At 42.3% G+C, this 16,537-nt stretch overlaps 1 protein-coding gene across 1 annotated transcript; it reads right to left on the reverse strand.

Moving 5' to 3' along the window:
* Positions 1 to 4,438: 4,438 nt before the first annotated feature.
* Positions 4,439 to 14,546, reverse strand: RAB39A (RAB39A, member RAS oncogene family). Its single transcript, XM_064718132.1, has 2 exons — positions 14,187 to 14,546; positions 4,439 to 8,091 (listed from the first exon to the last, which is right to left on the reverse strand). The coding sequence occupies exons 1-2, from the start codon at positions 14,507 to 14,509 to the stop codon at positions 7,665 to 7,667; spliced, it is 750 nt and encodes a 249-aa protein (XP_064574202.1). The 5' UTR covers positions 14,510 to 14,546; the 3' UTR covers positions 4,439 to 7,664.
* Positions 14,547 to 16,537: the final 1,991 nt, after the last annotated feature.

The following is a 16,537-nucleotide window of genomic DNA, read 5'->3' on the forward strand; positions in this document are numbered from 1 at the left end:
TTATGTAACACTGGATGGGTCAGCAATGACTGTGCTGAGTATGAGTTCCTGCATCCTGCCCCAGTGTGCTCTTGTGCAACAGTTATGAATGGGCTAGCCAAGGAACAAAGAGAACTTGAATGGGCTAGCCAAGGAATAAAGAGAACTTGAACATCTGAGAAGCACAGAGACAAGGAAATGCTGGTACTTTTTACTGATATTAAAAATAGTGTGCGTCTCATTTTGCATGGTTTACACAATAACTGTAATTGTTGGGTTTTTTTCCCTGAAGATCTGTGCGTGAATTTTCTGGGAAGTAAAGACATCTGTGAGTCTTAAGGTTTTGTAGTGTTTTAGTACCACTTCAGGGTGTTTCTACAGTGCTCAGAGTTACACAATATTGTTTTATTTACTTTAATTCTATTACAAATGGATTATTAAATTCTGCTGGTAATGAAGATATTAATTATTGATTGGTTCTACATTGGCCTACAGTTTTAATCCTTTGCATGGATTGTAAAAGGCAGAGGGAATGGCAATCCCAGACGTGCACTACTTCAAAGTGATTAGTAAGGAGCAGCTCATGAAGATTTGGATGATCAGTGAAATTATTACCGTCATAATATTCTAGATATTTTGGAGTAAACTGATTCCAAGCTTTGAATGAGTTCCATCAGAGAGAAATATATGTTTTAATGACCTGAAACCAATAAGATGAACCAATAATATAAACATGGTTCTAATCTTTGTCCATGAAGGGAAAAAAACATGTGGTGCTTGAATAATCCATTTTAAACTCTTCTCCCATCAAACTAATTATATTCAGTAGGGATACTAAAACTTACATATTTCTTTCAGTTGGAAATTCTTGTTTATCGCTGCTGTGGACTGTCACAATGACCTCATGCACAAAATGTGCTGTGAGTCACCGAACACAATCCTTTTAAAAGGGCAAGAACACTCAGACATCTACCTGTAGCTGAAAAAAGCAGCATTGTCAGTGACCAAACTTCTATGTTTGTTTCCATTTCAACAAGTAAGCGAACATTTCTGGTGTTTACTATCTGGGCTTCACATCACCTTTTCTGCTAATAGCAATGGCATTCTGCAGAAATTGCCTGCATGTGGCAGTAAAGATTACTGCTGCTTTCACTTAAAGCAGCCCAAGGCTTTGCTATCTTAGCGTCACCAGAACCACCTATCCTGTGCATCTCAGTATGACCCCTTTGTTCTCACGCCAACATTGTCCTGCAGCTTAAATAACCTTTCTCACTGATGTTTGTTTTTCTCTGATGTGTTTTTTAGACCACAGTGCTATTCCTTCATAGTTTCCTTGCTGGAAAACCTTTCACTTTTTATCCTGAGTGTCACTGAGGATGGTGAGGGGTGGTGCAGAGTGACTGTTAGCAGGCAGAACCTGCAGGAGGGTTTTTGTTTGGGCCAAATTCCTCCTGGGACACAGAGAAACACGTGGCATGCGTTAGGCAGATTGTGGCCATTGTTCCTCACACAAGCACAGCGTTGCAGGGAACTGCTGTGGGGAATTACATTTGATCTCCCAGTGGTTTTTGGACAGCTAGAAATTTACTGTTTCATTCGCTATGTACTCGGGGAGCTATAGTTGGGCTGTGAAGCATGGTAGTGTGAAAGAGGATACCACAAGAAAAAACATGTTCTACTTTTCTGACACTTGTTCACATATGAATCTCTTTTTCAGTGCTCAGTAAGCTTTGCCTCTCTTTTGTTTTAAAAGCTTTTCTGAGAATCAGACTCTTTTCCACAGAGAATTGGGCAGAGAAGAATCCCAATAAAATGAACTGTTTTGATGGGACTTAACTGATTGATGGGATTTGAGACATGTATTTTAAAGTTATGTCCTGGCATAGTTTGTTCTTTTAAAATATACAACACAAGTTGTATGTCAGCAAAATTACTAAAATGATCTGCATATAGAAGACTTTTCTTCCTGAATAATATGCAGTAATTATTTTTAAATTATGAACTAATATAAATTATTACTAAATAGCTGAACTATTTCTTTGGCATTGAAAACTTAACCAAAATGGACAATTCTCGAAAGTGCTGCGGAGCAGTGCCAGCCCTGGAAGGTTTTTATTACTAAGATTATGACTGGAATATTTTCCACAATTCCTCCCTTCAGTTTTAGTACCTTAATACTTAGCAATGACCACTAAAATTTCCCCCTATTGCCCTGCTGACTGTCAGACCCTGGTGCCAGATATGCCTTCTGTCAGTCCCTTCCTGTAAAGAAAGCACGTGGGGGAGAAGGTGGAAGGGGAAAAAGCCTGCAATGTAGACATTTGCCTTTATGCAGTGTAGACACTATGCAATGTAGACATGGTGCCAGCACACAGTTATACCCAACCATTCCTGCAGCTGTGCCCCACAGATCCTTAGGGAGTGCTGGGATTAGGGAGTCAGGAGCCTGCATCTCTGTCCTTGGTGCTTTCTTTCATCCCACAAGTCCCACTGCAGTGATGGATATTTCTGCAGGGTCTTAAGGGCTCTGGCAGTGGTCAGTCAAAATTCTCCCTCAGGGCTGTGCAGGGATGGAAGAAATTATCTGTGTCCTCCTTCCACCCTTATTTTGTGCAGCTCTCTCCCTGGTGAATGACTTTATTGCTACAGGAGGTTCAGTTTGTCCTTCCACAATTTTCATGGAGCAGGAAAGCTCAGTTTGCATAGATTGCACAGATTTGAAGCCATAGCAATGAGGAATGGCAGTAATTGAACTATTGCTGAAATGCCAGTTTTTTTACCTAGACACTGCTTTTATTTACAATGCACAGCTTTTGGATTTGCTACTTCTACTGTTAGCTTTCTGCAGAAGCTCTTCAGCTGCAAGGGGAGCCTTTGGCAGCCTGGGATCAGTTAACCTCAGTTTGAGCTGCCCTTGTAGCCTGTGAGGCTGCTGGGGGCTGCTGTCAGCTGGCTCCCAGGGAGCAGTCGTCTCTCTGCTGGTTACACACTGAGCTTCCATCCCTGCATCACTCAGGCCTGGCTTAAAACGTTACTTTCTCTGAGAAGTTATTGGAATATTAATCCCAATATTACCAGTTAGATTGTGCCTGGGCCAGTCTGACCCTCGCTGCTAGGCCAAAGGCGGCATCTGTGGTGTATCACCCCAGAGACACCTTTAGCTGGCTGGTGGTTGCAGCTGGGCCCTAAGCAAGTCCAGGCTTGTTAGGGACTCCGTTTACCTCAGGAAGAAAGCTTCAAGCGATGGTGAAGAGAAAAAGGAGAGGATTCTGCTGGAGGGTTTAATATCCAGAGGTTTATTCCATGGTGACAGAGGTCTGAACAGAATGCCCGACCGCATGGCCGGACTCACCTTTTAAGCTCAGGGGGAGGGGAGGGGACAGGTGAGCCACCAACCAGGTGGGAGGGGCGGGGTCTCAAGGGACGAGGGACACCTAGACAGGCCAATGACCTCTGGGCCTGAGGGGCATCCTTTGAACTTGCCCAACTGCATGACGCCTTGTTGGAATGTTAAGCCTGATTGACAGGACTCACTCAGCAAGGGACGAGGGGGAAGGGAGAGGCGTATAGGCACACCTGGGAGGGGGGACCCGGAAGTTTAAAACACACTGCAACAAGAAGTAAATGAATTAAATACTTGCAAAGACACTGATCCACTCTAGCAGCTCAGGATTGGGGTTTTGAATTCCTCAGTTTGAGTTTAAATGATGATTTACCTACCCTTCATAAAGAACCTGCTACTCCCAATGGCCTCTGTGGGCGACGAGCGATTCCTCTTTAAGAATTTTCATTTCATTCACTTATTTGAAAGATAGTCTCTAGACTCTGAGAAATGAGCAATGCATATTTTTGCAGTTGACAGTTGTTTTTTAATATTTAATGATTTCTCAAACTGCCCACCATGTTTGTGGTAAGGTTCCATGCCCATGTAAAGGACAAACCCTTGGCCTTTCTTCTTTTTCTTCAGGACTGAATAAAGGCTGCTGAAATTGCTGTACCAGCTCTGTGTAAAAAGGAAAGGTGGAGACTTGGAGGAGCTCCCATTGTGCTGGGGTCTTCAGTGAGGGAAAAAGCACTCTTCCTGGATGTTAATTATGTAAAAAGAGGGCAATGAAGCATGTACTCCCTCAGGGAGCTGAAATGCTGGGACTGAAATATCTGTGGTCATCCCCCCCTCGCTTTCAGACAGGTGGCGTGGGTACCAGCAGCCGTTCGTGTGGGGCAGAGGGGATCTCAGCACAGGGCAGCACAGAGGGCCTGGGGGCTCAGTCAGGCCTGCATCATTTTCTGTGAGCACAGGACAGTCACCAGTTTGAGGTCAGATTGGTCAGTCTATTCCATACTGAAGGCATAAATAAACAAAACTAAATCTAAAGCTTTTCCTTGGTTGATTCCTAAGGTATGAGGCTAGTTTCTGCTTCTTACATGGGATGGATACAATTATGAGCAAGCCAAAATATCTTAAGAATTCATATGTAAAATATTTTAATGAGGAAGATATTTACTCTTCTTTAACTTAAAATAAAAGCAATGGAAGTTTAAACATTTTAGGAGTCCAAAACAATACTTTTTATCCATTCATTTGCTCGGCCTATGAATCCAAATAAAACCTTTGTCAAGGTTTTTCAATATTTTTCATTTCCTAACTGGGATTGACCAAATCTTAATTTGCAAAGTTTGTGGTTTTTTATTAAATATTTTCTATTTTTTAAATTTGGCTACCATGTAAGATTTACCTAATTGCTGTAATTTCTGGGAATTTAATTCTGTTGTCAATATTCATGCTTCCTTGGGGAGAAAAAGAATATATATGCACTGAACTATTACCCATTCTACAGATTATTCAAGCTGGTACTTACATATCATCTTGCAAAGCATTGGAAAAGAAAATAACGCATTTTGACAAATTATCTGTTTATCAGACATTTCTATCAACTGCAAGTGTGTAGTGAGAAGATACAGTAGTGGTTTAATATAGCACAAAGACAGACAGTGTTTGAAAGTACATGTTAATCTACATTTTTAGGAATTACAAATAAGACAACTATGTGTACAGTACTTTAAAATGTAGTGAACTTCTCTTCTAGTTGCATGGCCAATACCAGTTCCTTACACAGTTGAATCTGGTTAAAAGCTCTATTCCCAGTGTAATAAACGTGACACCACAGGTACAACATTGACAACAGAGATTAAGGCTCTGTTCTGATGATTGTTTCTCTGTGCATACCTCCCCTCCACGCCACTCTTCTCCCAGTCCTTTTACCCCCAGTACAACCCAATTTTTTTTCATACAGAATGAAAAGCTCATTGGCTCCAGAGTATTCAGGAAGAAAAATTAAAGATACAAGACTTTAATCTAAAACTAATGAAATATGCAATGAAATGTAGATTCACAGCAATACCTGGCACTTATAAGGCTGTTTTAATTTAATTTTTTTGTAATTGTTATTTGAGTATGTCAGAAGAAACCAGTATCCACATCCCATGATGCTAAACACTCAAAACCAGGTAGCACACAGAGGATAGAGTCCAGGACTGAAGATCATATAGACTGATTTGGTTTCAGCAGTTTTTGTAAATTTAAGGAAGAACAATCATCTCTATATTTGAGATACAGAACGTGAGGCACAAAACCCACAAATGCCTTGCTCAGAAAAACACAGTGAACCAGTGGTGGACTTTGGATCTGGTGACTCCCTAGTCACTGATTTATTTAATTAAATTAATTAATTAAACAACAAAGATATCTTCTGAGATGCACTACATAAGCCTCATATCATAAAGCATATCATAAAGAAATGAGTATCAAATGCTTGCAGCCTGATTCTGCACTACTTTTTGGCATCTGTAGTCATGTTTGCTTTGTAAAGAGGGCTTAAAATACCCTACAAAGTTGATTTGGTGTCAATACATGTAGTTTAACAGAAAATCAGGTTCACAGCAATTACTCTCTGGCATGCTGAGACTAGAATTATCTGTCCTATTTGCTAATGAATTAAGGCTGATTCCTGTTTATATTAAGGCCTCTGTATCCTTCCATAATAGTGTAACTGTGCCTCAGTGCAAGTAAGACTCAGGCTTTAGAAAAACTTTAAGTTCTAGTTCCCTTTGAAGTCAATGATTTTAGTTGCCCTAAATGTATAAAGTAACTGGAACCAAACAACCTGTCTCCATAGTACAAAATATTTGAAAAAGGATTGTAAAAGAACGTCAAAGTAACCTGAGAGAAAACCAATCATCTGCTTATTGAAGAAGAAAATTAGATTAGATAGACTTGCTGCCTGATCTTGAAAAAGGAGAATTGTACATGATAACACACTTTTATATGAAGATAACTGGCTTGATGTTTGGTGGCTATGATTATGCCAAATAAATTGTAGATGCTTATTAACTCTGGAGATCAAGTCATCTTTCATACCACTACAAAACAATAGAAATAGATTTATTTGGTATTTACGTGCTAGACCTAGTTTGCATAAAGCTAGTGTGTGTTATATTCAGAGGAATAGAAAGATGACTCCAAGCTCAGTAAAATGCTACATGATCACAGATTTCTCCTACTGTTGTTATTAAAAGCTATTATGAGTTTCTTTCTTAGGAGCTCTCTTACTTTGCTCTCTGTAGACGAGCATCATTTTAGAAATTCTTTCCTCTCCAAATGCTCTGTTTGTAACAGTTTTAGTTTAAAACATTCCATTTTTAAACAACAGTTTAACATTTGCTGGCTAAGAATAAAACTGTCCTTGCTCTATTCAAATTTAAGGCCTGGGTTCCCATGGGTTGCAGCACTTTTAAACTTTTTTTACTTCTAGTTAGAAGTGGGTTTATCTTTTAAAGCTAATATGGAAATTGTTTGTGTAAATTAATGTGATTCTGTAGGCATCAATGTGACGATGATAATTACCCAGCTGAGGATCTGGCCACTGAAATGCAACTCCAGTGGTTGGGAAAGCTGTTTTGTACACAAGTCAAATAACAGCTGGATCATATGTCATGTTATGTTTAGTTTCATTGGCAATTCAGAAAATATTTAATAATAAATTCCATTGTTTCTATTCCCCATTTTCATATACAAATAAATCATCTGTTCTAAAACATTCTTTTTCTTTAGTAAGGCTTGTACTCATTGTCATATCAAAAGTGTTTGCTATTTGAGCAATCTTTCAGTTTGCTTTCCTTAGAGTTATCTTTACTATCAAATTCTACAGCATTCTAACTTTAATGGTCATTAGCAACCCTGCCCTTGAGTAAAGAATCACATTAAAAAAGTATAAGGTATAACATTTTCTTGTCCAAAGCTAAGGCAGGATGAACAATAGTAATGAAATCATCTGATCGTCATCTAACAAGACTTGATTTTAAACAGTATTCAGAAAACAAAGCCCAAGTGAAGATGCTATCGTGATGGTTATTGCACTTTCTCAGTGTCTTGCTATAGAACTAGGTTTCCCTTTAGCAATATTTAATTTATTTTCCTGAAGACCACACAAAGTTATTGTACTCTGTAAAGAAAAAAAGCACTTTAAGTGTTATGGACTATAACCTTGACAGAAGGATACAAAACCAAAATACCGTTCTATGACTCAGCTATGCCATGATCTAATATTGTTTCAAAATTATTTTTCTGTCATTTAGATTGGCATCATCTTCTAAACACCCCCTGGGCTCTTTGGCATGCTACAAACTCAGCAGATGCACTGTCTCCTGGGCTTTACAGCTTCTTCTGATGAATGTACAACATTTGGAACAAAGCCGCTCTTGACACCTTCCCATCCATCTTGTATTGAGATTTCTCCATTTTTTACAAGTTCATAGATATCTCGGGTAAGAATTGTAAAGGACTCTTCAACATTTGTGGCATCTTTTGCTGAAGTTTCTATATACTTCATACCACAGTCAGATGACAGTTTCTCAGCTTCTTCTCTCGTAACCTCGCGCTGTGACACTAAGTCACATTTGTGTCCCACCAACAGGAACACAATCTGAAAGGGCTGCACGTGCATTTTTGCTTCTTCCAGCCAGTCCTTCACATGCTCAAACGATCGTCGATTTGTGATGTCAAATACTAGTAGGCCACCCACAGAATTGCGATAATAAGAGCGTGTTATTGATCTGTGAAGGGGAAAAAAGAGAAAATGGAAAATTAAAATGCATTTTCATTTTATTCATAAAGCAATTACTTTTCCATATGGAAATGTGTTTTTATCTTTTATAAGTTTTATTAAATAACTTTCCTTTTTTAAAGCTGATTGAAATTTATTAATTTAATGTGCTAGACTATTATTTTATTTCCTACATTCAAAATTCACTTTCTAAACCTTCCAGAACCCAACACCTCTAGGGCAAATATTGAATGCTGAATTATTCTGTAAAGTGGTCTTTATTAGGAAATTGTGGGACATGTTCACAGAAGCAAAGATATATACTTTTGATGTGAAGTTCAAGTCCTTCAGCTTCATATAAACATGTACTTCACTTTGTTCTAAACAATTATTTCAGACTGAAATATGTACACATATGTCAAGAAACCTGGAGACCAAACTTGCCAATGTTCAAGCATATCCTTTTGCATCCTTGCAGAAACATTCTTTAAAATAATGTTTGTATAGCTAATCATAACTCTTTGTGCATGCAGAAATCAACAGGTAGCAGGCAGAGAAAGGAAACTCCAGGAACAAAACTGTCCAAAAGTTTTGAGTGAGCTGGGCAAACACAAACTAATTACAGGCAAGAGACACATCTACCTCCTGCATCTCTCTCACAGAGAAGTTCAAAAGCTCTTTATATTTTATAAATTTGCAATTTTTTGGCATGAGGGCTGACAAGAGTTATTTTTACTTTTGGGCCCTCTAAGCTCCAGAAGATTCACTGGAAGGAATTTTGGAAATAGGAGACTCTTCTTCTGGTTGAAAAAAATTTCAATGTGCTCTAGAATAAGGAAAAAAAAATTAGAATGTAGAGAGATAGAGTAAAAGATATAGGAACGAAACAATTATTTTCAGTCTCTAATCATGAGCAAGTAGGAGAGAATGGAGAAGGCGAGAAGAGACACTTTAAAGGAAGTGACAGCCTACCAAGGAATGCACACAAGCACTTGTTGCTGGCATAAATACATAACTAGTGTATATATAAGTATTCTCCAAATGAAATGAGAAGCACAGTTTCTAAACAGTCAGTATTTGAAATTGTAACCTAAGCTAAGAATTAATTCCATTTTATCTCATGATTATGAAGAGGATGCTGATGCCAAAAACTCAAAACTTTAGGAAGCGGGATGAACTGTGCACAATAGCACAACTTTTCATAACAGTAGCTCCCTCCAATTCTCAGTTCATCACATTTCATAGAGTCTTTGATGACAATTTGAACACAGAGGCATGATTAGCAGCAATAGTCCTTTTACAGATAGGTAAGTGCATAGATAAAGAAAACTTAGATATTTTTGGCATATCCAAATTAATTTAGCCACAGCAAACAGCATTTGAAATGGTTTTATTTACATCAGAAGGAAGGGCTGTTTCTCCTAATGCTTAGAAAGATCTTTTCTATATTCCCAGTAATAGAGTCCATGCAGTGTCTCTCTGAGTGTGAAGACAACAGGATCTTAACATCAGATTAATTCACAAGGCCTGGATATGAAAAATGGCACACTGTTTCACAAAATTGTTTAAGAACATAAGTGAAGGGTGTCATATCTTGTGAAGTATTAAATACAGGTACTATAAAGATCTGTTTCTGTTTTTCCTAACCATTTTTTTCCTTTAGAGTGTCTGCAAACACAAATGAAGGCAGAAAAATAATTCGGATAGTTCTAGTAAGAGCAAATGTGGATGAAAAAAATGGGATTTGATATGGAGAGGTAAAAGCTAATAAAACCTACTTTCATTAAGAAATAAAAACAAACCCAAAATAAAAAACCCAAGCAACCCTGCCCGCACCCCAAACCTTGAAAACAAAGAAATGCATTAGCCAGGAAAGAAAGTAGGTTAGTATTGAAAATGCAATGCATCACCTGCCAAGTATTTCTATATAAAAAGTTGTTCTATCATTTATCTATAAACTGGAGTACTGAAACACAGTCCTCTGCAGGTTTTTTGGATACTTACACACAGCAGTCAGTACCCTCATCTCTTGCAAGCTCCTTCTGCAGAGATGTGCTAATTTACAGTAGCTGATGATCTAAGCCATTATATTGAATTATGTGTATGTATTGCTTTTAATGGAGATGACTAAAAAGTATCCTGTAACTTTGTGCTGTACATCACAAAAACTGGGTGAATATACTGGAGAGACAACAGTCATTTTTTGTGTACTTCTGATATGTATAATTTGAAACTACTTTTCTCATTACCAAAAAAAAAAAAAAAGATTTGTACAACAGAGAAGCTTTAGAAAACAGCAATTCAAGAAAAAAAGCAACACAAAATTTTTACAGCAACATTGGTACACACAATATCATGTTAAGTGGTTTTCTAGAATCTGAGAAAAGGATTGTAGAACCACAGAATCTTTAAGATCATTGACTCTGATTGTTAATTCAGCACTGCACAGTCCAGCACTCTACCACTTCCTGGAGCTGACACACCTACAAATATTTAAATAATTCCAGGGATGGTGATGCCACCACTTCCCCACACAACCTGTCCCAGTGCTTTTACACTTCATGAGCCAGCAGTGCCCTGGCAGCCAGGAGGGCCAGCCCTGTCCTGGGGGCATCAGGCACAGCATGGCCAGCTGGGCAAGGGAGGGGATTGTCCTGCTCTGCTCTGCTCTGGGGCAGCCTCACCTCCAGTGCTGGGGGCAGTTCTGGGTGCCACAACATTAAAAAGACATTGAACTATGGGAGAGTGTCCAAAGGAGGGCAACAAGGGTGGAGAAAGGCTTTGAGGGGAAACCATGTGAGGAGTGGCTGAGGTCACTGGATGTGTTCAGCTTGGAGGAGTCTGAGAGGAGATGTCATTGCAGTCTGCAGCTTCCTTGTGAGGGGAAACGGAGGGGCAGGCTCTGATCTCTGCTCTGTGGTGACCAGTACAGGACCTGAGGGAATGGCCTGAAGTTGTGTTAGGGAAGGTTTAGGTTGAATGTCAGGAAAGTTCTTCACCCAGAGGGTGTTTGGGCTCTGGAACAGGCTCCTCAGGGAATGGTCACAGCATCAGCCTGACAGAGTTCAAGAAGCACTAGGACTGTGTTCTCTGGCACATGGTGTGACTCTTGGGGTCATCCTGTGCAGGGTGAGGAGTTGGACTTTGATGGTTCTTTGGGTCCCTTCCAACTCAGGGTATTGCACAGTTCTATGATTCTTTGTATAATCACATCAGACTATGGCTTTAGGGAGGCTTTAAGTCAGTGTTTCTTTTTCATTATGATCTTACTGATCTTTACCAGATGAACCAAACTTTCACTAAAAGCTTTATCTAATTTTGAAGAGTTATTTTTATACTATGACTAAAGACTACATTGTAATGTAATAATTTTGAAAATATATATTGCTTACTGAAAAAGAATAGGATAGTGTTTTATTTTCAAGATGTACTAGAAACAGAATGTGTCTAATATCCTGGTCTACTAAAAAGTGGGTTAATGGAAGCATCCCCACAATATTTTGCCCCTACTGAAATGAACTCTCAGTCTTAGCACCACAAACATTTTATGGCATTGGAGGTTTCATGATTTAAATATATTATTTGATTTAAATATGGGAAAATTATACAAACAAACAAAAACCATGGCAAAGTAGATGATGTAAAACACAAACAAAATAGCAGATTGTTCTAAATGACTGATCTGAAGATAGAAAGAAACTGAGGATGTGCCCTTCATTTACGTTAATCTGCATTACAGATCTGAGTCTATACTAAGCAAGTCTGTAGGTTCTTGTTCTAGTAAGATGTTAGAAGTGTTACTGACTATGTTGTTATTGTCCATGTGGCACCTCAGACAATGAGAGAGTCTGCTTAGTGATGCCTGATTGATGTCAAAATAAATATATTCAATAGCTGCTATTTCAGAGCATGTTAAAGATGATTTATATGCCAATGTATGAAATCCAGTTAAAATACCGAATCATCAGTGAGCTAGAGACATGTAAGAGTTTTTCCCAAATAACTCCTCCAAGGAAGTACATGACATCTTTCAAGAGAATGTGATGGCAGGTGTGTCACATCTTCCTTTTCCCCTGGGAGTGTCCCTAATGCCTGGGACCAAAAGAAGGGGGTTATTATGCAGCCAGTAGTTTTCCCTGCATGCAGGGAACTCCCCAGAGAGCTTTAAAGACTGGTTTTACCTCCTCTAAAATCCCAATGCAAGTGAGCCAGAACAGAACTGGAAATCAGAACTGCAAACTGCTTGGTGTTCCCCCAGTATTAGAGAACTTCTTGGAGTAATTAGCTCCTCCCTAAGATCGTCTTTGCTTGTGATCTGTAATGTTCTCCATTAGCAGAACAGAATGCAACATTGTAACCTGTGGTGTAAGTTAGTAAAATATTTATGATTTATTTGACTAAATGTAAAACAGACTGTACAATAAACACTATTATATTTAGTACACCAACTGACAAGAAACTGTCAATTTCTTAGCAGAAAACCAAATGCAAATATTTAAAACTACCTTCTTCAGGTTGCATCTTCTGAATATTAGAAAAAACACAGAGGTAAATTTAAGAGCAGCTGACTGCATGACTCATCAGTGTATATTCCCTAAGCATTCCGGGGTTAAAGGATTGCCATCGTTTGATTTTAAATGTATGCAAGATTCTGTGTATTTGCATTTCTTTAAGTTGAACGTCTTGTCATTGGCCATCCTGTTTATTTGTCAGCAAATTCAATTATTAACAAGTATTCTACATTCTGTCTGGAATGCACAGAGGGTGAAAAATGCCAAGAGCTTTCCATTAACACTGTTAATTTCTTTGCTAACCCTTCAGAAGCCTACCTGCAAAAATACATCTGACTCATGCAAGCCCAGGAAAGTTCTTTGTTGTTTCGCTCTAGTGGTTATTATAAAGAAAAAAAAGTTGTTGTCCCTCAGTAAAACAGTGCAATCCCCCCTCTTCAGCTGGGTGTGGGCATCTGCACAACTGTTGCAAGAGAAGACAGGCTGTTCAGAGGAATTGATTCTGGCCAGTGAAGGGGCCCATTTTAATCCTCCTGCTAGTGTTCCAATAACAACAGGTGTGTGGGTCAGCTACACAGAGATGGGCTATGCGTTTGCCCATGCCATGAATTCATATCTATTGAACCCCAAGTCCAAACTAAAATCCACGTACAACTTGCCTGAAGTGGCAAGCACTACAGATACAACAGAGACACAAGAGTGAGTGAGTGACAGTATCAATTTGCAAACTGGGAAACGACAGACTTTTCTGGGGGAGGAGAAGAGGGTAGTTTTGCTACTGTTTGTAACAGAGGGGGCAAAGGAGAGTGTTTAATACTCAGTGCAGCATTTGAGCTAGTTTAACTACATTATAAATGCTAGCAGTATTCGTGAAGTATCTAGCAACAAACAGCTCACAGCAGGTGCAGAAGGCAGACAAAACACTGAAATAAGGGACTCTAGCTGACTGCCCAGTGGCTTCCACACTGCACTGTCTGCACTGGTGCAGACCATGTTGCTGTGCTGGAAGGCAGAAGAGCTGGGAGGTGGCCTGGTCTCCAGATTGCATGGGAGAGTTAATGGCAGAGTGAAATACTGCAGGGGAGGATGAGTTCGGAGGTGATGACAAAGTAAGAAATGCAGAGTTAGGCAGAGGCCTCTTGCAGCAACAAAAGAAAATAACGTGGAGGAGGGATTGCCATGGTAGGTCCAGGACTTCAGGGGAAAAATGAGGAAGGGAAGAAGAAACAGGACAAGGCCACTTGTTACCCTACAGTGACAGCTGGAAGGAGAAGGGTAGCTGTTCCCTGGTGTGTCTGAAGGGAAAGGGTGGGGAAGGAAACTACTGGGAAGGAACTTGAGGGCACTGAGGCAAGAAGGACGGTGGGCCACAGGGCTAGGGCCACTGGAGGGCAATGAGATGGAGGACTGCTTGGGGCACAGCAACCAAATGGGTGCAGGGAAATTTTCCTAAGGGGCAAGGCAAAGTCCTTAGGGCCGAGGATGTGTCGGATGAGGAGGGTACAGGGCCGGGAGGGCAGCAGGGTGTGCCCGGAGGCCGGCAGATTTGGGGAGAGGGCAGGAGAGGGTGTGGGTAAGATCCCAGGTCCTGTACCTGAACCGCTCCTGCCCCGCCGTGTCCCAGAGCTGTAGCTTGATCCTCTTGCCGGGCTCGATCTCTACCAGCCGGGAGAAGAAGTCCACTCCCACGGTGGGGTCGGAGTGCAGCGGCCCCGGGAAGCGGCCCTCGGTGAAGCGGTGCAAGAGGCAGGACTTGCCCACGGTGGAGTCGCCCAGCACGATCAGCCGGAACTGGTAGATCCAGATCGCCGCGTCCATGGCGGCCCCGGCCTGGCCCGGCTCTGCCTTGGGGCTTTTCCTGGGGCTCCTGCGCGGCCGGTGCCTGCACCGCGCCCCGATCGCCCCCACGCCCGGCATCGGCGCGGCGGGCGGGCGGCGGCGGACGCTGCGCGGGGCCCGGGGCGCCGCTCCCGCGGGGGCAGCACGGAGCTCCCGCGCTCGCCGCTCCGGGCGGGGGCCGGGAGCCGGGTACCCCCGCCCCGCTCCCGGGGCTCCGCGCCGTGCTCCCCGCCGGCTGCCCGGGCAGGGCGGGGCGGGGCGGGCGCTGTCCCTTCAGCACCGCGCTGCCCCGCTCCGGCCGCGGCTCCGCGCCCCCGCTGCCCCCGCTGCCCCGGCTGCCCCGAGGCTCCCGCTGCCCCGGCCCTGCCGCCGCGGCCCTTGCGCGCTGGGGCCGCCTCTGCTGCCCGCTGGGCGGTGGCGCGGCCGAGCCGCCCGCCGGGGCCGCCCTCCCACCGTGCCGTCATGTGCGCGGCCAGACGGGCCCTCCTCCGCCGCAGCGAGCGCCGAGAGCTTGGGGCTACCTTGGGGCTACTGCCCGTGCCCAGCGTCCAGCTCCCCCCGCGGGCAACAAGTGCAGGCTTGTGCCGGGAGAAGGGGGATGCTGGGGCAGGGAGCCAGGCCGGCATGGAATGTCACGGGAGAGAGACTGTTAAAGCATGACTTTTGCAAAGAAATTGGGAGCAGAAAGGAGATACTGGGCGAGATGTGGAGGAACGAGATCGACAGGTGAAAAAGGGGCACGGACCTGGAAAGGAAGGTGTCTGGTGGGGTGGGAGCTGTGCAGGCCAACAGATAGAGAGGAACAAGTGCCAGACTGTAATGATGTGCTGGGAAAGTGGCAGAAGGAAAAAGAAGAGTTAGCAATCTAGTTATCCCCAGAGAGAATCACACAAACTGCCTAGAGAAAGGACATAATACTGGAAATGACAGGAACATACACTCTTCATTTCCCAGTGGAACAAACTCTATTTGGTCTTGGTGAAAGTGCCTTTACCCAAAGTAATAGAAGAATTGTGTCAGAAGAGATTCCTGCGTCAGAGAAATTTCTTTGCCCTCCTAGGATCTTCAGCTGACTATCATGTTATGATAAATCTGCTGAGCAATAGATTCCTCAGATTTCTTTTAAGTCTCAGAACCACATGGGATAACAAACACTAACAATGGCTGGTAAGGCATTAGAGCCAAATAAAAGGAAATCATTGGACTTCTGGTAAACAGAATTGCATCAGCTTCTTCTGTAGTTTGGGCTGGGGTGAGGGAGCCATGGGCAGTGATCCTGAAAACTCAGCTGAGTAGGCTGGGACAGCTGGGAAGTAGGTTGTTGTTGGCAGAAGGTCAGCAGCAAGTGGATACTGATATGAATAGGCACTTTGATAGTGAAAAGGACAGGGAGAGGAGATGGGTGACATTATTTTTCACACAGCCTGTTTTTCTCTGTCCATGTGGGGCACAAATGCAGCTAAACCCTTAAGTACCTGTGGTTAGTTAGAGGCATATCTGAAACCACATTTCTTCTGTAAGGCTTTGGGGCAATTTGCTGTGACAAGTATTCTCATTGCCTGAGTCTGGTATTGTTACTGTGATGTGTTACTTGGTCACCACTGTGGGACAGGTAGATTTCCCTTGTAGGCTTGGGTAGATCTTGCAGCTCCACAGAGTGGATGAGTGAGACTAAGGACAGGGTGAAGTTGAAAGAGGGGTTGCATGTACTGCTCAGGAGATGATGTCTCCAAGCCCCAAAATGAGTTTTTCTGGGATGTGAATGGGTGGCTGGTCCTGGGGAACAGATCCAGATGACCCCAGAACCTTCCAGCAAAGATGTGGCCTGGCAGTCTAGAAGCTGTAAAAGGCAGAGCCAGGAGCTGCCAGAGGGATTTATCTTGCTATGCATGCTGAGCTGAAGCTGCAAGATGCCACCTACTCCAAGAACCTCTTTTCTCCAGGGACCTTTCAGGCTGTTCAGTCAGTCCCTGGGACACAGTGATTCTGTGTTTGCATGTATCTCTGAATGTGTTCCCTTTTGATTCCTGCACATTTCTCCCATGTACTTTCACCAGCTCTTCTTAAAACAAACTGAACATAGCTTATACTTGACTAGTTGCTCCT

The sequence above is a fragment of the Zonotrichia leucophrys genome, chromosome 1 (assembly GCF_028769735.1).
Source record: "Zonotrichia leucophrys gambelii isolate GWCS_2022_RI chromosome 1, RI_Zleu_2.0, whole genome shotgun sequence".
Classification (NCBI taxonomy): Eukaryota; Metazoa; Chordata; class Aves; order Passeriformes; family Passerellidae; genus Zonotrichia; species Zonotrichia leucophrys.